We start from the raw sequence: 22,516 nt of genomic DNA, 5'->3' as shown, positions 1-22,516 counted from the left end.
TACTAACTCATCTTTAGCATCCTGGAATTTTAGGCATTTTCAGATTTTTTTTTATTAAACTTCACTCCTCCCCAGGTGCAATAATGGGGAGATTTTTTATTACCCTCCACTTAAAACAGCAATTTGGTATTCAATGGTTAATGGTAATGAACAATTTGTATTTTTCATAGCTAACCAACCTTCGGTCTCAACAATATGACAATTTTCAAGCGCCTAACTGGAACTGGTTACACAATCAGAGATTATAAAGCAAGGAATCTGTGAAATCTGGCAATGCGTGCGCATATTGGGTGAATGCTGGTCAAAGATGATGCAACCCACGCCATCACGTTAAGTCTTTCCCTTAACCGCCTTGGGGAGCCGTGTTTTGCTCTTATTTGTTGTCTGTGTGTGTGTATGTGTCAGTATGGCTTCCTCTGCATTTTCACACCCTTGTCAGTGTATGTGTCCAGGTGTTTAAGGTTTCCCTTGTTCTCGTTTCCTGTCTTCGTCTGCTATGGACCCCCATTCGACTTGCAGTAGGTGTCGGTCTAATTTCTGTACTGTGACTAATCCCTGCCCGTAATGTCGTGCGTAGCCTAGATCGCGGTGGAAGTTATTTCATAGTAAGAGGGAGCATCGCAGAGTTTTGACTCTTCCTTCTCGGGAAGGGTTCCTTCTCCTCGCCAAACTGCTTTGTCTTCTCCCTCAGTCACAACACCCCATGATACTAGTGTTTGTGTACCTGTGTCTCCTTCCTTTTCTTCCATCGATTCATCGTTGGAAGTATCAGGAGGTCCTCAGGCTGATTTAATGAATAATGTCGTCCCCCTCTTCCTCGGGTATTAATTTGCTTCCCAGGAGGGTGGAGGCTGTTTCATGTTTCTTTTGTTTCAAGAGTTGGAGGCGTCCAAAATGGCAGCACTCTGGGCGTCGCTTGGTCTACGGGGTACTCCCTCCTTGGAGGGGTTGTTGACACATTTCATGGAGGCTTGCTCCACCCCTCAGGCCTCCCCTACTCTGCCGCCTGCTCCTGGCCTTCTCTACGTTGGTGACCACAGTCAGCCATCTTGTAATGCGCTACCTGGGTATCATGTTACCGCTCCTCCAGTAAGGCTAAACACTAACTTGGGTAAGGGGGAGGTCGTGATTTCACTCCCAGCTCCATCATGACATCACTCCCAGCTACATCGGTGTCGTCGGTTGGAACTGTTATGCTGCCTTTTTCCTGTGTCGTCATCGTTTGCTCCTGTGATGTCATCGCTGCCATCCATGACGTATCCTCTTCTAACTATAACGTCTGCATCCTGTCTCGCAGATCCGTCCGAGGCTTATGTCAGGCGGTTCTCAAGAGATTGGACTATGTTTTTTGAGGATAAGTTTGCTGCCTTCTTTGCTGAGAGGGTTGCGAGCAAGTGTGATGCGTTTCCTCCCTCTTCTGTTAAGAGGCCGTTTTTGCAGGAGAAGAACGAGGAGACGCATCACACTTGCTCACAGCCCTCTCAGCAAAAAAGGCAGCAAACCTATCCTCTAAAACAGTCCAATCTCTTGAGAACCCCCTGACATAAAGCCTCGGACAGGTCTGCAAGACAGGATGCAGACGTCATTGTTGGAAGACGATACGTCATGGATGGCAGCGATGAAGTCCAAACTCTTGAGAACAGCCTGACATAAAGCCTCAGACGGATCTGCGAGACAGGATGCAGACAGACGTCATTGTTGGAAGAGGATACGTCATGGATGGCAGCGATGACATCACAGGAGCAAACGATGATGACACAGGAAAGAGGCAGCACAACAGTTCCAAACGACAACCGAGAGCAAGAGGCAGCACAACTGTTCCAACCGATGACACCGATGTAGCTGGGAGGGAGAGGGAGGAGAGGTATCATCTTCCCCTACATCACCACCTTCTCCACTGCGTTGGCGTATCAGGCATTGGAGGAGTAAGGACTTTGCAATTTCTTTGTCAGCGAGTAAAGAGAATCCATCACCTGCTGCCTCTCACATCTGTGTTCCTGAGAGTGATAGTGCTTCATCTGCTGCTCCTTGTGGTTCTTCATCCCTTGTTGAAGGCGTTGAAGGTGCATGCGGAAGCAGTGTCAGTGGGAGTGATCCATCCTCCGTATTGCAAGTCGGATCTCCCTTGTGCAGTCTGCTGTTGCTTCGTCATCCCCTACTTCGGTACACGGACATGTAGCAGCCTCGCACATACAAGCGAATGTTGGTGATTTGTCCTCTGATGCTTCTGCTGGTCGTCATAAAGATGTTAAGATGCCAGTGAAAAGATCGAAGGTTGTTAATATGGATGTGGTTTAGCCTGTGCTTTTGCCTTCCCCATGATGCTGTTCGTGTTTCACCTCCAAGAGGCTCTCGCTTTGTATCTAGAGTTCAAAACATCTCCGTCGCACAGATGTGTGTCTGCTTCACACAGCCGTATACGTAAACATTTCCGTGAACACATACATGAACCTTTTGTTGTGAGTGCTCAGGTTGGTGTTCCTGGTGTTGTCCTTTGGTTTGTCGCAGAAGTTGGTGCGTGACTCCAGTCAGTCAGGACAGGTCTTTGGTGTCTTTAATGGTTAGCGCACTGGGTCCTTAGGCTGCTGAGTCTTTGGTTGATGATTTGTCACCTGCAGTTGGATTACAGAAAGCTGGTGTTTCTGGAGAAACTTTTTCAATGTTTTTGCAGGATGAAGGTGATTTCGATAAGCCTACTTCTTCACGTTGTCGGTCTCTGTTGCTGGAGCAGGAGGAGGGAGAAACACAGGAGTTTTTGTTTTCTTTTGCTGAAGTTGTTGATCTCATTTGTGGGTTCAACAATCTGGAGAGTAGGGCTCAAGCTCAGTCTACTATTACTCCTAATTGCTTGGAAGCCTTACTGGGGGCTACTCAAGATCCTAAGTCCTCTTTTTGGCTTGTCTGTCTAATGCCTCAACATCTTAACCCAGACATTATACGTCTCAAGCCAGGGTTGACATTGGAGCAAGTGAGGTCGATGGCCCTGATCTTGTCACCGCAGGATGCTTTGACTATGGAGTCTACAGCAGCCTCCATGTTTCAGACAGCATCTTGGTTGGACTGTGGTCGATGGCCACAACCAAGATTGCGTCTGACAAGTCTGCAGAAGGGTTGGTGAGTGCATCTTCCCTTGCCAGTTTGTTGCAGTCTGGGGGCAAGGCATTTTCTTACCTATCTCATCTTAGTGTCAATTTGTGGGTTAATCTTCTGCTGATTAGAAGACCCGCAGTGTTGTCCAAGGTGGCGAGATCAGTTGACCCTGTGTCCTTGTTGGCACTCAGGAATGGGGATTTGTTGGATTCTCAGTTCCTGTTTCCACAGACTGAGCTGGCGCCAGGCTAACATGAAGGACAGCTTGTTGCATCAAGCTGTCTCCAAGTCGGAGTCTCGTTCTCGTTGTCCTCCTCTTCCCCCTCCAGCACAACAACAAATGCAAGGATCATCCCCTAATAAGTCGGCTAGGAGTTCGGCTTCGGTTAGGCCCTCTCAATCTTCTTCTCAAAAATAAGTCTGACAAACAATGTCCCTTTCTCTTACAAACCAAGGAGGGGCCCCAAGGGTAGATTTAGGGGAGGTTGCCAATAGGTTGGGTGCCTCTCCCTCTTCTTTGCCATGGGTAGGGGGGTGCCTGGTGGACTAGTGGGCCAAGTGGCAGAGTAATGGCGTGGAGAAGTGGGTAGGATATCTAATAACGTTAGACTTTTTTCCTCCACTCTCGGACATACCTTTGCTCAGGTAAGTGTATGCCCCCAATTCTCTGAAGTTCTTAGCTCTACGGGAGAGGCTGAAAATGCTGGACAAGGGTGCAATAGAGGAAGTAGTGCATCCTTCTCCAGGGTTTTACAGTCACATCTTGGCGCCAAAAGCATCAGGCAGTTGGAGAGTTGGAAACCATTGATTGATCTATCCATCTTTAATTATTTTGTCAAGCAGACAAGGTTCAAGATGATGACCCCGTGATCGGTGTTGGCAGCAGTGAGGGACAAGAAATTCATGCTGTCGATAGATCTAAAGGATGCGTACTTCCAAATCCTTGTTTATCCGTCGTTCAAGAAGTTCCTCCGTTTCTCTCTTGGAGACAAAGTGTTCCAATTCAAGGTCTTATGCTTCGGGTTGACCAAGTCCTCTCAGGTGTTCACAAGGGCCTTCTCCCTCATCTTAATTTGGGCTCATTCTTAAGGGATCCATCTGTTGAGGTACCTCAACGACTGGTTGGTCTTAGCGGGTTCCAAGAAGAAACTGCTGCAGGACAGGGATCGTCTGCTTCAGTTTTGTCTGGAACTTGGCATTATGGTATAACTGGAGAAATTTAATCTTGTCCCTGGTCAGAGAATTCTTTATCTAGGCATGCCTGGCATGGTCATCGATACAGCAGCGTCAAGGGTTTTTCCGTTGGACCAGAGGTTGGAGAAGTTGCAGAAGGTGGCGTACGATTTCCTGTCGCAGCCAGATCAGTCAGCTCATCAGTGGCAGATTCTTCTGGGGATTTTATCTTCTCTGAAGAATCTGGTCCCTCATGGGCAACTTCATCTTCGGTCTCAGCAATGGAGACTGAGGGACTTCTGATCTCCAGCGGAGGACTCCCCTGCTAAGGGTTCCCTTGTCCCAAGAGGTGAGGGAAGATCTTCGTTGGTGGTTGGACGATCAGAATCTTCTGGAAGGTGTTCCTCTGTATTCTCTGCCTTGGACTTCCTTCTGTTTTCACATGCCTACCTCGCAGGTTGGGGTGCTCATTTAGGCAGCCTCGTTACTTCGGGTGTTTGGGGCCTGAAGTACAAACTGCAACACATCGTGTTGGAGTTGAAGGCAGCCTTTCTGGGTCTGAAGGAATTTCATTAATAAGTATCCCTCAGGAGAGGTGGAACATACATCCTGCTTATGTGAACTCTCAAGAGAGACAGAGTTCTCAGCCCTGTGATTGGCTTATCAACTGCCAATCAGGAACATTGTAAGGGACTAGCCAAGGCGTCAAATGCACAATTGATGTGAATCTACTAAAGTAGACATTGTTCCCATGCCCATCTGGTGAGGAAAACTGTAAGAACCCCAATTGATCTTAAGATTACCATAGTTGTGTCAATAATTAGCTAAAGTCACAACTATGCCACTGTAAACAAAACATCTGTAGTATAGCCTAATAACCCTTAAACGCCGAAGCAGTATTTTAAAATCGTCTCCTGTATGCCGGCGGTGTTCGCGAGTGAGCACCGAAGCGGAAAACAATTTTTTTTCAAAAAATCACAGCACGCTTAGTTTTCAAGATTAAGAGTTCATTTTTTGCCCCTTTTTTTGTCATAGCCTGAAGTTTAGTATGCAACCATCAGAAATGAAAAAAAATATCATTATCATATATAAATATTGGGATATATGACAGTGCAAAAAAATTTCATATTACAAATCGCTCTGTGAGCAAAACAGTTAAAAGCTAACAAGTTAATTTTTTTTTGTTGTATTGTACACTAAAATTGCGATCATTTTGGTATATAACATACTGTAAAACGATCAAAGCAACACATAGAAAATATTATCACAAAATGATGCATGAATTCGTAACGCGCGGACATAATAAATGTTTTTTTCAAAAATTCACTATATCTCTAAATATTGTTCTAGAGACTTCCAATTTGTTTGAAAATGAAGATAAATGATTGAATATTACTATACTGTAAGAGTTTTAGCTTACAATTGCAATTTTCGACCATTTCGGACAAGTTAATGTTGACAGAATGTAGAATTTTCTTTATATATATTTTTTATATGCAAATATTTCGAAAATAAGAAAAGCTACAACCTTCAATTATTTTTTTTTATTCTACATGAAATTGCGCACATTTTCATATATAAAACTATGAAACGCCTAATATGAAACGGAGCAAATATAACGATAATGCGACGTACGCATTTTGGAGATTTGCGGCAGAGAATCCGCCCGCGGAGGGAAGGAGTTTTTTTTTAAATTCAATATAAATCTAAATATTGTGCTAGAGACTTCGAATTTGTTTCAAAATGAAGATAAATGACTGAATATTACTAGACTGTAAGAGTTTTAGCTTACAATTGCGTTTTTCGACTATTTCGGTAGTCAAATTTGAACGAACATGGTTTTTTTTTCTATTTATCGTGATTTATATGCAAATATTTTGAAAATGAGAAAAGCTACAACCTTCAATTATTTATTGTTGTATTCTACATGAAATTGCACACATTTTCATATATAAAACTTTATGTAACGGCTAATTTAAAATGGTGTAAACATTACGAATTTCATATATAAATTTTTATGTAACGGCTAATTTAAAATGGTGTAAACATTACGACAATCGGATGAAAAAATGTCTGATTTTTTTCGGAAGAGTTACCGCACAGACGTAAGGAAAAAAAATTTTTTTTTTTCATAAATTCACCATAAACCAAAATATTGTGCTGGAGACTTCCAATTTGTTGCAAAATGAAGGTAAATGATTGAATATTACTAGAATATAAGAGTTTTAGCTAACAATTGCGTTTTTCGACCATTTCGGTAGAGTCAAAGTTGACCGAAGGTTGAAATTTTGGCACTTATCGTTTTTTATATGAAAATATTTAAAAACTGATAAAAGCTACAACCATGGGTTGTTTTTTTGTTGTATTTTACATGAAATTGCGCACAATTTCATACATAAAACTTTATGTAACAGCAAATTTAAAAAGGTGCAAACATTACGACAATCGCACGAAAAAATTTATCGGAAGAGTTACCGCACGGACGTAAGGAAATTTTTGTTTTTCATAAATTCACCATAAATCGAAATATTGTGCTAGAGACATCCAATTTGTTGCAAAATGAATGTAAATGATTGAATATTACTAGAATATAAGAGTTTTAGCTTACAATTGCGTTTTTCGACCTTTTCGGTAGAGTCAAATTTGACCGAAGGTTGAAATTTTGGCACATTGTTATTTATATGAAAATATTTCAAAACTGATAGAAGCTACAATCATGAGTTTTTTTTTTTTTATTCTACATGAAATTGCGCACATTTTCATATATAATACTCCATGTAATGGCTAATTTAAAATGGTGCAAAAATTATGTCAGTGACGAAATAATTTCTGAAATGCGTCACTGATACTTTTTAGTGCAATAAGAAAGACATTCGCGCTTGCGCCTGCGTAAGACGGTTAAAAAAAAACAGGTATAAAGATTTTTAGTGGGGTTTTCTTGAGTTTCAAATAACAAAATAGGTGGTTTTAAGTGTTTTTATAAGGGTTCCAACTATTCGCAGGTTCTAACTATTTGCGGGGGAACCTGGTACGCATCCCCCCGAATATTATGGGGACTATGGTGCAGCCCTGCAAATTGGATCCTGTTTTCCTTACATTGTCCCTTGAAATCTAATCTTGGGCCTAAGCTGTAAATTTCTGTTCATAAGCCAGCCCTCATATGGCCTTCCTTTTGTTTAAGTTTGATGCATTTCAACAGCTGCTTAAGTCAGAGGATCTAAGAATTATGAAACAGCATCTTGATGTCCTCTCTTAACTTTAGCAAACCGTTCAATGTTCCCATTCATTTTACTTAATTCTGTCCATGTTCAAATGACACCAATACCTCTGTCAATGCTTTTCTCATAAACTTTCCCTCAAGACTTTTCTTCAGTATCTTACTCTTTTGCGCCTTTTGTCTCTTCTGTAGTACATGCAATTAAATCTTCTGTTGTTAGCTCTACACCTTGCACATCTATACGTACGTACTTGCATATCTTCCTTATCAATCTCTAAATCTAAACCTTCCACAAGTGTTAAGATCCTTTTATTAACCCTTAATGGACGGATTGATCCTGTAGATAAACAATATTCCATGCCATCGATTTGGAAATTATCGGGTGGGAAAGAGGTGCCAGTATTTCTATAGCCAATAAATTCACTAATGGCAACTTTTACACCGGCTAAAACCACAAACCAGGCATCTCAGGACTTGCAGTTCTGCTTGTTACTTCAGGGGTTATGTATTATGTCTCTGTCTCACATGACATCTTTTAGTAAATTTACTCGTATATGAGGCTTACATATCTGGAATCCCCTTCCTTTCCTCTTTCGAATGGTGTAAGTGAGTGTATATTTTGATGATGAGAATATGGTTCAATTTTGCATTATATGATCTGTACTTTTGTAAATATCTGCATTAATTTTGCTCATCAATTGTACAATCAATCATACAATCAATCAGGCAATCAAATTGTGCACAGTCTAATTTTTTTTCATATATAACATCATATTTTTGGGGTCCTAAACATTACAAAAATTCAAACCTGAAGAAAATATTTTGAAAAATAAAAAGTTATGGACTTTTTAAATCGACATTTAAAGGCCTTTTTCTCCATTTTTTAAAAATGTGGTGAGTGTGGGTTTTAGCGCTGGACGCCTCATATATACAAGGGGTTGCTGTTGTCTTTTGTTCTTGTCTTTTACGATATATGTTGGTTGTAAATGTAATTTTACAAAAAAAAAAAAAAAAAAAAAAAAAAAAAAAAAAAAAAAAAAAAAAAAAAAAAAAAAAAAAACTTAAAATAATTCTTAGAAAAAGCATTTTTCAACAAATACATGCTAAGGATTTTTTACTGATTTTTTTCTTATCTGTTTTGATATTGTGTGAGCAGTAATTATAATTTTACAAAATAAAATATATTTATTTATTAGAAAAAACATATATAGGTGGGAAAAATTTATGATTGTCTTGTAAAAGAGGCCCCACACATGGGATTGTAAAGTCATTTTCCAACTTCTTGTGAAAGACAGGGAAAATTTTTGAGTATTTTTTTTTTAACCATGTGCATTTGCATATCTTCCTCTTTCCATTGATGTTTTTTTTCTGTGAATTGGCCGATCTCAAAGTTTACCTGGCCTGACGAGCTGCATATTGATATACTTACCTGTCCAGTAAGGGTTAATTTACACAACTTCTTCATCCTTATCAAAACCTTTAAATGAGTTCACATACACTTGTAGCAGATTTTTCCAAATCCCATTCATCCATTATTTCTTTACCTCCCACACCTTTCCAGTGTTCAGAATGGAGTTTAGAACATTGAATTCCTTCCTGAGCAAACATGTTCCAAAGTTAATAGGCCTTAAACATAGCCACAGCACCCTGATCTATGGTTTACATGAGAGAAGTTGTGTTTGGTGGCAGAAACAAATTTTACGTTCTTGTTAATATCGCTGATGTGCTGTGGGTGGCCGGGAGAACTGTCTAGAATCAGCAGAATTTTGAAGGGGATGTTGTTTTCTCTACAAAAATCTTCCACTTCCAGAGCACACCAATGTACAAGCCAGTCTTCAAACAACATTGCTGTCATCCATGCTTTCTTATTATGAAAACAATGCAAGGAAAGCATATGCTTCTCAATTCTCTTTACTACCCTCGGATCTTTAGAGTGATATATCACGAATGGCTCAAGTTTAACCCAGCCATATTTCCCCCATGCAGAAGAGCCAGTCTTATCTTTGTGTACTTTAAACCTGGGCATCGTTGTTGCTTCTTTATGGACGTAAGATTATTGAGGTTTACACTTTCGTCTACATTAAGCATCCTTAAATTAAGCAGCTCCTTCAGCATAAGCACTTGCAGCTTCACTGGTTAATTTTCACACTGAAAATAATGCCGGTTTTTGAAACAATGAAACCATCCAGCACTTGCAGAAGCAGAAATATTTTTATTGTGGTTATCATATTTTTTTTAAGATCATCAAAGAGCATGCAAGCCTTTGTTTGAACGGTCAAGAGACTGCGTGGCATGCGCTTTTGTATTTGGTCCTCCATCCATTTCTTCCAAAAGCCCTATCCTCTTCTTTGACATAACTGTTGAATGAACTGAAGCAGATGCCTTTATAGCTTCCATTGTCCATTACTCATCTTTAGGGACGATAGATACAATTGATCGCGATAGATGCTCATCATGTGCAATTACCATGACTAGCCTTCCAGCAGCATGCTAGTTGATAAATTTCAATTTCTGCCTCTTCTTTTTCACACTATGAGCAAGACACAATTGGGGGCTTGGCACACATACTGATAATTTTTTAATAGAGTTTACTTACAAATGCGCACAAATCGCAAACAAACACTAACCTAATTTTACTTCCTACACAGTGAGAGCAGCAGGTGAGGTCAGCTCACTGAATTAACGTACCCATTCCAGCTTTTCGGGCCAACACATCATACACCATATGCTACCTGACTGTATGCTGTTGCCTGCCCCCATCGCATGTGGAATTTAATACAGGTAGTGTTCGAGTTACGATAATTCGTCTTACGATAATCCGATGTTACGATGGGGTTAGGAATTAATATCGAAAAAAAAAAATTTTGAAAATACGTATTTTTAAATTTCGCACACAACGAGCGCAGGCTGTGTACTACGTTGTACAGTATGTTGGCCCGAGAGCGAGAGGCTGGCGTAGGTACGGCGGCAGCCAACAGGTCCAACCTCACTTGCTCTCGCTCTGAACCAAGTAGGATTAGGTCAGTGTTCGTTTGTGCTTTTTGTGAGTTTTTTAAGTAAACTAGAAAAAAAAACTGTCTGCCAAACAACCAAATAGGTCTCCTGCTGGTAGTGCAAAAAAGAAGAGGCAATCCATCACTTTGGAGCAGAAATTGAAGATAATTAACCAGCGTGAAGGTGTAAAGGCTGTCATAGTTATCGCACGTGACGAACGTTTATTGCAATTGATGGTATCCACCATCCTAAAGGACGAGAAACGTGTAGTGGATGCTGTAAAGGCATCTGCTTCTGTTCATTCAACAGTTATCAAAGAAGAGGATAGGGCATAGGAGATATTAACAAGAATGTAAAAGTTGTGTTTCTGCAACCAAACACAACTTCTCTCATACAACCCATGGATCAGGGTGCTGTGGCTATGTTCAAGACATATTATCTTTGCGCAGGCTGTTCAGGCTACGGATAACGAGGAGAAAGATCTCAGAACTTTCTGGAAAGAATTTAGTGTTCTGAACTCCACTATGAACATTGGAAGGGTGTGGGAGGAGGTGAAGAAAGTGTATGAATGGGGTCTGGAAATATCTACTAAAAGTGTATGTGAACTCGCTTCAAGGTTTCGATCAGAATGAAGAACAAGTGGAAATCAATAAAAAGATCTTGATACTTGGGAAAAGTTTAGATTTAGAAATTGATGAGGAAGATATCCAAGAACTTATAGATGTGCAAAATGTAGAGCTAACGGCAGAGGATTTAATTGCACTTGCAGAAGAGAAAAAAAAAGCAGAAGAGGAAGAAGAAATAAAAGAAGAGCCGGAGCGAACGTTTACGACTAAAAAACTGGCAGAGGCATTTGCTTTATTTGAACCAGGACTGAAACTTTTAAGTGAAATGGATGGGGATGAAGAACAGTTTGCCAAAGTTCAGAGAGCTCATCAAGACAATGTTGTATGTTACCGATTAATTTATGAAGACCAAAAAAAATGCACTGTGCAAACTACAATGGATTATTTCTTCAAGAGAATGACTCCATTGCCTTCAGCTTCCCCCCCCCCCCAATCCCCTCACTTGAGACTCAATCCTGTACATCTCGGAACAGTTGTTTCCTCGAAACGCCTGAACTAACAGAAGAAAAAATTCTATCTGAAGAGGAGCGAATTGATGATCCTGCTGCTTTATCATCATCCTTCTCTTCCGATCTTTAGTTATACGTAGCCATGAACAGCCTAACACCGATCACGTATGCCAACAACAGACTGAATCTTGGTGAGTACCCTTTACACTACAGTCTGATTCTTGCATAATCTTATGAATATTCTCCCTGTAACAAATATCTTTAATCATTTTAAACATTATATCTGAGATGAAATATAAAGATGGTAAAATATTCTCTTGCGTACCATGATGGTATGTGTAATAATCACATTTGAGTCAACTATAAAAAAAAATAGAGCTAAATGGTCTGATATTATGAGGTGAATGACATATCATTAATTCCAATAGAGCAGACAAATGAAATTTTTTAAAAATTAATTAGTACTTTTCCTAACATACAAACCTGAGGTTTTTACATAGAGGATATACTTTCAGTGCAAGGTGGAGCTGGCTGTTTAACTAAAAACAATGTGGATATTGGTAACTGGCTACCAATGGTAAGGGAGGAATCCCCTGCCATCCAGTTGGTACTTATTCACTTTACCTCTTTGCCCAGGAAGCAGAGAGAGAAGTTGATAGAGGTGGGCCATTTGTGTAAAGATCTAAGGTTTGTATGTTTGGACAAATATAAGTTATACTTAAAAATTTTTTATTTGTTCCTAAACATATACAAAATTTTGGTCTTCACATAGGGGAGACTTATTTCTTGGTGGGAGGATTGAGCAAACCTTTGGACAGCCTAAAGTTCACCCAACCTGGAGGTTCTTTCCAGGTCATGTAAGAGCAAAGGAAGGATACCCAAGCCTCTGATCTGTTGAACATGTGTGATGTTCAACCGCCAGACTTCTGGGCCTTTCGAATAAGTGTAACATATTGTCACTGAAATTGGGAGTTGTATCTATTAATGGAAAAGGAGCTAGATTATACATAGGATACTTAATCATCTAGAACACCTGCATGCACACCCATCCAGTACATGACAGCTTGCTAATCATCCCGTGTAAAGGTATAAAAGACTAGGTAGGAAGCCAATCACACACACACACGCACACACACAAACCATCTTTTGCAGCTGCATACCTTAGGTGAATTGCCATCTATCCTAAGAGCTGGGTGAGCTACATGAATGTTGAGCAGCCAACACACACACACAAAGAGAGAGAGAGAGAGAGAGAGAGAGAGAGAGAGAGAGAGAGAGAGAGAGAGAGAGAGAGAGAGAGAGAGAGATGGGCAGCATTCCAATGGTAAAACGGAGGCAAATGTGGGCTTTCATAACCACATTCCAGACCTCAGTACAGTGACCCACCCTCTTACATGTTTCACATTTCCGTAGTACACTTTGTTGCAGGTTTTCATGGAAAACAATTCATTTTTCCATGGGGAACTTTCACTAATTCGTGGATTTTTTTCTCTAGGGACTTCATCTCAAAATTTTTTATTAACTAATTACTGTATTTTTTCATATTGTGTTTGTGACTAAAAACTTATTTTTATGATAAAAATTATTTACAGCTTATATTTATGATGTAGTAGTTATATATCTATTAACCCTTAGTGGACAGACATTCTAACACGAGTAGCAATAGTAGCAGTGCCTTAGAAATCTTTCAAATCCCAGCTACTCGAGGGCTATTGGTCCTGGGAAATGGGTAAAAGAATGCAGTGCATGTGTTAGTGCTTGGCCCTTCCTTTACCACAAAAATGTCATCCGACCAACCTCCAACCGTTGCACAAGTGACCCTGGCACCTACCGGTGCCTGTGCCCCACACGTAAGTTCCATACTCGCAAACAATTGTCTTTACTTTATACAATATCAATCGAACGGTTCCGACGTCGAGTCCGCTATACTATCAGTCAGTGATGTCTTCTCCGATGAGGAAATTAACGTTGCATATACAAAATGCAAAGATCTGATACCAAAGAGCATTCTTAAGGAGCGATCCGCAAAAAACCTGTCCTCTCACAAGAAAATATCATATATCACTAAGTGGCTAAGGACCTGCTTGGTGGAAATCTACACCAATGACCCTTTCAATCTGCCTCCAAAGGGGCCTGCTGACCTAAGCCTACCTGTGGTGTACCACACAGCAGAAAATGCCTTCCAAACAGCAAAATCACTCTCAGAAACAATTGGAAAAACTCTGAAAAAATTGAGGAGACTAATAATAAATTCTCAAGAATCTGGGACGTGATCAAAGGACTACAGGAATCCCTAGACAGTCTTAAAACTGTGGAAACAAATAATCTTGCATGGATCTGGAATGCAATCAAAGGAGTGCAGGGTTCGATAGACAATCGCACAGATAGCCACCAGACTCCTTTGAATGCGGTATCCAGTTTTTCCTTGCCCCCAGCAACACGGGAGTGCCCCCATCACCTAAGAACCGTTCTGAGGGGACTGTTAGTCTCCCAACTTCTTCTACCTGCCAAGTGCCTCCAGTGGAAGATAGATCTCCGGTGATGATTACCAGCCCTCGTGATTCTCCCCAGCCTATCTCTCCCCCCCAACCCCTCATCATGGATGCAGATGAGTGATCGTGAGGGGTCTGGCGGCTGGCAGATACAAACAAGCAGAAAGAAGAGAAGAACATCTCGTTTAGCTGCTGGACCAGAGCCTAACATTCGTGTTTCACCTCGCCCGACACCTGAGAAGAGATGTCATGTAATAATTCCCAACCTGAGCTCATCAGTGACGCTAGACGCCATAGTGGAGAGAGTCAAGTTTCTCACTGGTTCTGACCCACTCATCTCTCACGAACTCCCATGCAAAAGTAAACATAAAGTGGCTTACAGGATTACCTGCCTATTTCAACACCTCGACGTTCTTAAAGGCGAGAATTTCGGTCCTAATACATATACAGGCGGTCCCCGGGTTACGACGGGGGTTCCGTTCTTAAGACGCGTCGTAACCCAAAAATCGTCGTAAGCCGGAACGACGTTCTTGAAAACATGTCCACAGGGAAAATTTCACTACTAATTTTAAATTTTTCTTAGGGTCGTATCTCTAAAATTATCACTAATTTACTTTTTTTCATGTGCAACACTGTGTATTCACAAATTACTGTATATTTTCATTAAAATACAAGAGAGAGAGAGAGAGAGAGAGAGAGAGAGAAATAACTCCTTAGGTTTCAATAGATTGAAATGAACGTCTGTAGGCAACTTTTTCCCCCTCCCATAAATACATATATTTCTTCAGAGAAGAGAGAAAGAGAGGACTGTGCAATTATGTTTGTCTGTCTATCAATTCTTCTGCTGAGAGCGAGAGAGATAAAAGGAAGAAATAGAAACACCAAATGTATGACAAGTATACCTGTGGTGAGATGAGAGAGAGAAGAAAGAGAGAGAGAGACGAGAGAGAGATGGAGAGACAGAGATAGAGAGAGAAGGGCAGAGATGAGGAGAGAGAATGAGAGAGAGTTGTCCTTACAGTATTTAAAAGAGAGAAATGGAATGATTATTGTATTTAAAATACTCAGATATGAATTTTGTACTTATAGTATTATTATTGGAAAATATTAATGATAAACTTATTACATACACTCCAGGAAAATGATCTCATCTCAGTAAGAGAGAGAGAGAGAGAGAGAGAGAGAGAGAGAGAGAGAGAGAGAGAGAGCGAGATTACATAAACCTTAATTTCGTTGACCATTGTATGGCATTGTTAAGCTTGAGTGTCACTCGAGTTGAGGTGGGGAAATTGATACAGAAAAAGACAAAGGGAAGAATTTTCTTTTGAAATTAGTTATCGTATTATTACTACTATTCTATTATTATTATTATTATTTTTTATTATTATTATTTTTGAAAATATAATAAACACGTGCATCTACCATAAAAATTCTCTCATCTCAGTAAGAAAGAGGAATTATCCTTACAAGTGAAATGGAAAGGTCATTTTCATCTCTTTAAAATACGACCATTATGAATTTTATTATTATTATTATTATTAAATAACTGAAATTATCAATAAACATTTTACATACTAGTACCATAAAAATTCTTTCATCTCGGTAAAAGAGAGAGAGAGAGAGAGAGAGAGAGAGAGAGAGAGAGAGAGAGAGAGAGAGAGAGAGAGAGAGAGAGAGAGAGAGAGATCTCTTTCTGTTTATAACGCTTCCAGCGAAAGAGGGAGGGAGTTACCACTATGTATGACACATTATTATCTTGTGTGGCAAAAGAGAGAGAGAGAGAGAGAGAGAGAGAGAGAGAGAGAGAGAGAGAGAGAGAGAGAGAGAGAGAGAGAGAGAGAGAGAGAGAGAGAGAGTAACCTTAATTAAAAGTGACATGGATAGATTAGTACGTATGGATTTCTTTAAAATACTATCACATATGAATTTTGTAATTACAGTTATTATTATTATTATTATTTGAAAGTATTAAAAACAAATAGTACAAGTACATAAAAAAATCTCGAGTCTCAGTAAATGAGAGAGAGAGAGAGAGAGAGAGAGAGAGAGAGAGAGAGAGAGAGAGAGAGAGAGAGAAGATGTCAGGACCACGTGATTGCAACACTGCAGCTCTCCCCCAGCTTTTCCCCCTCCTGGCTGTCACAGAACTTGATATATAGCTAACAGTTTTAGTACCTGGATCTGAAAAAGGTTACTGGAAGTTACTTCAAGAAGACTGGGATTTCCTTCATTCTTCCATAATTTTTTAAATATAAGCTAAAATCTTACTAATTCACTATGGTATTTTCTTTAATGAATTGATATTATTGCTGTATAAATTAATATTAATATTTGAAAATAGTAAATCATTTATTTATTTATCATACTAAAAAACATACATCTTTGTAGTATAGAGAGAGCGAGAGAGAGAGAGAGAATTATAGTGATTATTTTCGTTGGAAAATACAAAGAGAGAGAGAGAGAGAGAGAGAGAGAGAGAGAGAGAGAGAGAGAGAGAGAGAGAGAGAGAGAGAGAGAGAGAGAGAGAGAGAGAGAGAGAGAGAGAGAGAGAGAGAGAGAGAGAGACTGTGCTAAACTATTAACGATTCTTATCTTATAGTATGTGTTTTTTAAAAGCGTCGTAAACTTGGAGCGTCGGAAGCGTCAGCGTCGTAACCCAGGGCGGGTTTTTCAATGAATATTTAAGAAAAAGCGTCGTAACCTCGGAACGTCGTAAGCCGGACCCTTCGTAACCCGGGGACCGCCTGTATTAGTTTCAAGATATAACCTAATCTGGGACCAACCATCCCCGGGGGAACTTACTCACACCCCAACCAGGGTCATTTCCACCGCAAATGCCAGCCAACCGCCCATGGCGAGTGACTGCCCACTCCCCCTGGCTAACCCCCCATCCACCCAAATGATCAGCGCATTCATCTCCCATCTTCATGAGTAGCCATGGATACATTAAACATAATCTCTTGGAACATTTATGGCCTCAAGCGGAACATTCCTCTTCTAAACATGTTCTGCAAACACTTCAAAAGCTTCATTGCATTGAAAGAAACGCTCCTCTGGCCACATGATCTTGCCATCTGCTATTCAATACATGAAGACTTCAGAACCTTCTCGACTTCGTCGATGCAAGTTACAGATAAAATCATAGTCGGCTGAAACGGGGCCTTTCTTTCCTGTGGCACAAATCGTTGGACAATGATAAAGGTGATGACCTAGAGGAGTGACACAAATTGTAGAAATAACCACCACAGGAAGGATCTGAATGATTTCTATTCGAACATAATCTCCGCTATGCTTGCTTCAGGCAGGGCTGCCAATAGATTTCGTCAAGGTAATTCTTGTAATATACCTGGATGGAATGACTTGGTTAAATATCTGTATACATACTCACGAGAAATGTTTTTACTGCTAAACTTCGCTGATCAGACGAGAAGTGATGTTTTCTATGTGGTATGGTTGTTGGCTGTTATGCTCATAGTCCAGAAATACATAGCCAAACAGTAGCAACTTCATTGTATCAAGACTGCAGGACTAACCTGATCCTCTTCCTAGATCAAACAATCCTTCAGAACGTTGAGGTGTCGGGACTGAATGTTGCTAACACCGACCCTAGTGACCAAACTTGTCTGTCATACATCTACCTTCCTGGAATGTGTCTGGTTGACCACTGTGCTGAGCATGCTACTGCAAACCTGTGCACCTGCATCATCAATTGAGAAGATAAAAGGACACTAGCCCGCTTCTTGCTGAATATAGAACTACCATGGTACTGTTCCTTAACATAGAAGATTCAGAATAGTGCTGAGCTGCAGATTAGGTCAGGTTAGGGTAGGTTTAGTTTAGGTTAGGCTAGGTTGGGAAACAAGCCCTTGAAGTGCAGTCGACTGCCTCCTGGTTGATGGTATGAAGCACATCAACATTGAGGAATCACACACAGTATACGTACACTAAGTTATTATAAACATGAGTGTTTTACACGCACACACATACACTTTCCATGATAAGGCAAAATGAGAAATCTGTATTAATAATAAAACACATGACGAATGATAACTTTAAATAAAGTTCTTAAAAATAACATAATGAAAGAGCCCACTGTACAGCGCGATATCATTTATGTAATACTTGGCATAACTCAAGGTAAGGAAACAGTGAAAATGGCAAATTTATCATTCATAAGTAAAACAAATTAAACATATGATATAAACTGATAAAAGTTTATGCAAAAAATACTTATTGGTGATAAAACCAAGGTAAGATAACAGTAAACATGGGTAGGTTACCTGCCTACCAAACTCTTGTTTACATGAAGAGAGAGAAAAAGAAGAGGGTTTGGTTTTGTTTTAAAAATTTTTCTATTTATAAAATAGATTTTGTTACCGATATGGGAAAATACAGTAGATAGTAAGGTAGATTCTTTTGCCTACGAGACGTTTGTTTGGCGGCCTCTGATTGGCTGGTACTGGGAGGTAGGCCGCTCGCTCAGTCTCATTATTTTCGTCTGCGGCTTAGAAAACTAGCAATATGTTTATATTTCTTCAATAATCTCACGCTTTGCTCAAGATATATAAGTTTTGGTCATGCCAAATGATTTGGTATTAATTGTACAATTAAGTCATCTTTTTCTGAAATCAATAAGATGAACCACATAGGAATTACAACGAGTAAAAGTGAAGAGGAAACATTTCATTCTTTTTACCTGTTTTTATTTATCACTGGATTTTTAATAATTCATGTCATCAAGATAAAATAAAACTTGTGTTTTCATACAATACAATCACCCTGAATACGCTGGTGCCTTCAGATTTTGGAAAATTAAGAATGTGTCTTATTATGTTGCATCCGTACTTGACTCGGTCTGAAAGGAAATCAATCTTCCTTAATTCTTTGTTTATTACTTCACAGAGATTATTATTTCATATCACTCAAATAAGTCTCTGATATCTCTTTCGTTTGAAAATATATTCATATAATAAAATTAAAAACAAATATTCTGAAACAACCTGATTAAAACTTATAGGCTGAGTTGAAGAGTGCGAAGTCTGTTCACAAAGTTCAATGTCTTTGCTGGTCTGAATTCCCCGCTTCCCGCCTAGATATCGGCTAATGTTACCAGATGCATCCATCTGATTATTATTATTTTCCTTATCAGATATGTCCAGACATACTGTATGATATTGGATTGAAAATGTTCGGCAGTCATAATGGGAAATCTGTGTATTTAATTACAGAAAATGTGATGATGTAACATGGTTAATATTGTCGAAACTGCAACCTCTTATATCGCTAATTGGCAACTCAAATCTCTCGCTGAGACGACCAACACAACGCCGCCTTGCAGATCATATTCTCTCGGCAATACTGTCAACCTGAATCATTTACGGATGCAACATAAAAAGACATTCTTCATTTTCTCTTCACATACTACATGCATCCAAAATCTGAAAGCACAAACGTATTCAGGGTGATTTTAATGTATGAATATACAATTTTATTTCATCTTGATCGTGTTAATGATGGAAAATCCGATAAGTAAAAACAGGTATAAAGAATCAAATACTTCTCTCTCCACTTTGACTCGTAATTCATTTGTGTTTTATCTTATTGATTTCAGAAAAAGATGACTTAATTGCACAATTAATACCGAATCATTTGGCATGACCAAAACTTTCCTAGCTTGAGGAAAGCATGAGATTATTGAAGAAATATAAACATATTGCTAGTTTTCTAAGCCGCAGACAAAAATAATGAGACTGAGCGAGCGGCCTACCTCCCAGTACCAGCCAATCAGAGGCCGCCAAACAAACGTCTCGTAGGCACAAGAATCTACCTTAAGTGAATGGACTTTAGTACAGTGGAAGCAACTCGGTCCTATGAGTTGGAGACTTGTATGAACAAACTACATCTGTTCATCTGCCCCATTATTATGTATTTGTTAGTAAAACAAAGGGTTTCAAATTGATAAAAATAATGTTAGATATATGTATGTAGTAGACAAAAAATTGAGGGATTAGGAAAATTTATTCTATTTGTTAGTACATACTAGCTTATAAAATGTATTACAGTATGTATTTTTTCTTATGATGTTTATTATTTAATTGCAATATCCTTGACTCTAAGTTAAAAACAAATTAATATGCACAGCTTTTGACAGTTTCAGACATTAACATGCACAGCTTTTGATGGTTCCAGACAACATTTTGCAAATTAGACATGTTAAGTTGTTCAGTAGCAAATAGTTGCTCAAATTATTTCCAGCACTGTTAAGGAAAAAAATTTAAATTTCCAATAATTTAGAAACAAATATAAAAAGCAGCATGGAAAACATCATTAACAATAGTTAAGGCCAACTGGGGCAGTTCACAAATGTTTCTTACCTGATGCACAACTTGACGGAATTCATCTTCTTCTATGTTGCATATTAGTCTAAGCAAGAGGTCCATGATGGCGGACGTTCCAACGTGCCTCACTGCCAGATCTACGAAATCTCCTTTTGATTTAAGAAAGTCCAAAACCTGGAAGCAAGTGAACTGATAGGAATACCAGTTCTACAGAGAAGAGAAGAGAAGATACATTTTATAAGAATGTGTCGAGACGCAGAGTAAGAGCAGCAGCAGCAGCTTACCAAGTGGGGGCCTTCCTCCTTCACACCCACAGTTCCAGCAACATCTAGCCTCGCATGGAATTACGAGACATACGCTCACACTCTTTTCGTATGTGTGTGTGAACACGCGCTTGTGTATACTTAGCCAAAACGAAAGAATGATGGCACATAAAATCTTCCATTCAATAAGATCAAATAAAAAATGTAACAGCAACTTGGTCAATTTAACATAAATCATGCTACAATAAATTTTTTAAACTTAATGAAGGTAAGATTAAACATGCTCTAGAAAACTTAACTTCTGTGATAGCACATCAACAAGTCAATAACAGCAATATAATTCACATTAATCTCAATGACAATAAGAAGTTTCATCTAATTACATTGTACTACACCTCAACAGGAGCAGTATATCATATCAAAAGATATCTATGACTGCACATTGTTGTCTCATCATCAATATTGTATAATATATCTCTAAAGGCTGAGGGCATCATGTCCGAAGAATTTTACATGAAAGGTGAATGCTATCCACGATTAAAATAGAAAATTTACCCCACAACGAAATTTATTTATAAAACAGGCTTCCCAGTATTCTCAAAATCATAAGCAACATAATTTCCAGCACTAGTTATCTTTTTCCAGTGTGCAGAATAATACATAATTCAATATTTACTGGCTGAAGGCATTAAATACAAATATGGTCGTACCAAGTTCTTTAAGAATAAAAGTAACAAAGTAAATTCATGAAGATAAACTAATAGTCATAAGTAGAAAATGCACGAAGCAATGACTTATGTAAAAGCTGATCATAACCAAACATAATTGAAGATGTTAGTGAAGTTTCCATTTTTTATTTTCTCAGTTTGAAGATCCTTTTTATCTTTCATAACGTCTGATTCGTAAGTCTCTCTTTATGTAAAACCATTTCATTATTTGGCTGTGTTATACGAAGGTGTGAAGTGAGGAGGGAAGGGATTGGGGTGGGTGGGTGTGTGTGTGAGTTGGAGGGCGGTAGGCTGACCTGCATTCCCAGCGGTCATCTAGCACTCTGTACTCCTGGTCAGTCCCTATCTAGTAACCTGTCTGACTTTGAACTTGGATACAAATGAATAACAGGTTTAGGTCAATATTTGTTCTATTAAATATCATCTCAGAGAATTTTCACCAGTATCTACATGAGTGTGTCCTGTTGCAAGGTTTCAAAATATGTAACTTACAATTAACTGAAATAAGATACTAAATTATAAAGCGTAGCATGGCCTTGACATATCGTCAACAAGACTTAAAAAGTGCACTTTGACAAGCTAAGCAGCATTCTATTTCCAGTCTACCCTCAAATTGCCAGCCTAAGAGACAGTTATGGTACGTAGCAAATGACAACCTTGTCACTGCTCAAGAAGGCAATTAGTTCAATGTAATTTAAATAACATTCATCCTCAGACATATTGAACTGAGGAACTTGCTCAAAAACATATACAGTACTGCACTTGTTACCTCTTGTGGCTAGCAAGAATTTTAGTTGAAAGCTGTTCAATACAGATTGAAATGAACAGTTTCAACATTGATGCAAAATGAAATTCAGATTTTACAGGCCAAATGACTACAAGAAATTTTAAAACTAATGCTACTTAACTGGAAACCTTCTGAGAAGATAAGAGGGTACACACAAATATTGACCTTAGGTTACTAAAACTTATGTGCAGCAAGACAACATAACCAATTCAACCTCAAATGTATGTTCCCACTGGGTGAAAAAAAATATAAAGAGAAGAATACTATAAATATGAAAAATAAATGATCAACAGCACTGAAACAATATTGTTTTAGATTCAAGACAAATGCACAATCATTAACTTTCATACATATTAAAG

At 39.0% G+C, this 22,516-nt stretch overlaps 1 protein-coding gene across 10 annotated transcripts in view; it reads right to left on the bottom strand.

Moving 5' to 3' along the window:
* LOC135219538 (serine/threonine-protein phosphatase 6 regulatory subunit 3-like) overlaps positions 1-22,516 on the bottom strand; it is a 449,492-nt gene that overhangs the window by 291,611 nt on the left and 135,365 nt on the right. For 9 of the 10 annotated variants that reach the window (XM_064256386.1, XM_064256382.1, XM_064256381.1 and 6 more), the window contains exon 6: positions 20,416-20,586. In XM_064256386.1, coding sequence (XP_064112456.1) covers positions 20,416-20,586 — 171 coding nt within the window. The remainder of the gene's footprint in view (positions 1-20,415; positions 20,587-22,516) is intronic. The other variant, XM_064256384.1, reaches the window with a different exon arrangement.

Source organism: Macrobrachium nipponense, chromosome 1 (genome assembly GCF_015104395.2).
Source record: "Macrobrachium nipponense isolate FS-2020 chromosome 1, ASM1510439v2, whole genome shotgun sequence".
Taxonomy (NCBI): domain Eukaryota; kingdom Metazoa; phylum Arthropoda; class Malacostraca; order Decapoda; family Palaemonidae; genus Macrobrachium; species Macrobrachium nipponense.
The sequence above is the reverse complement of the archived record's forward strand: the minus strand, read 5'-3'. Positions and strand labels throughout refer to the sequence as shown.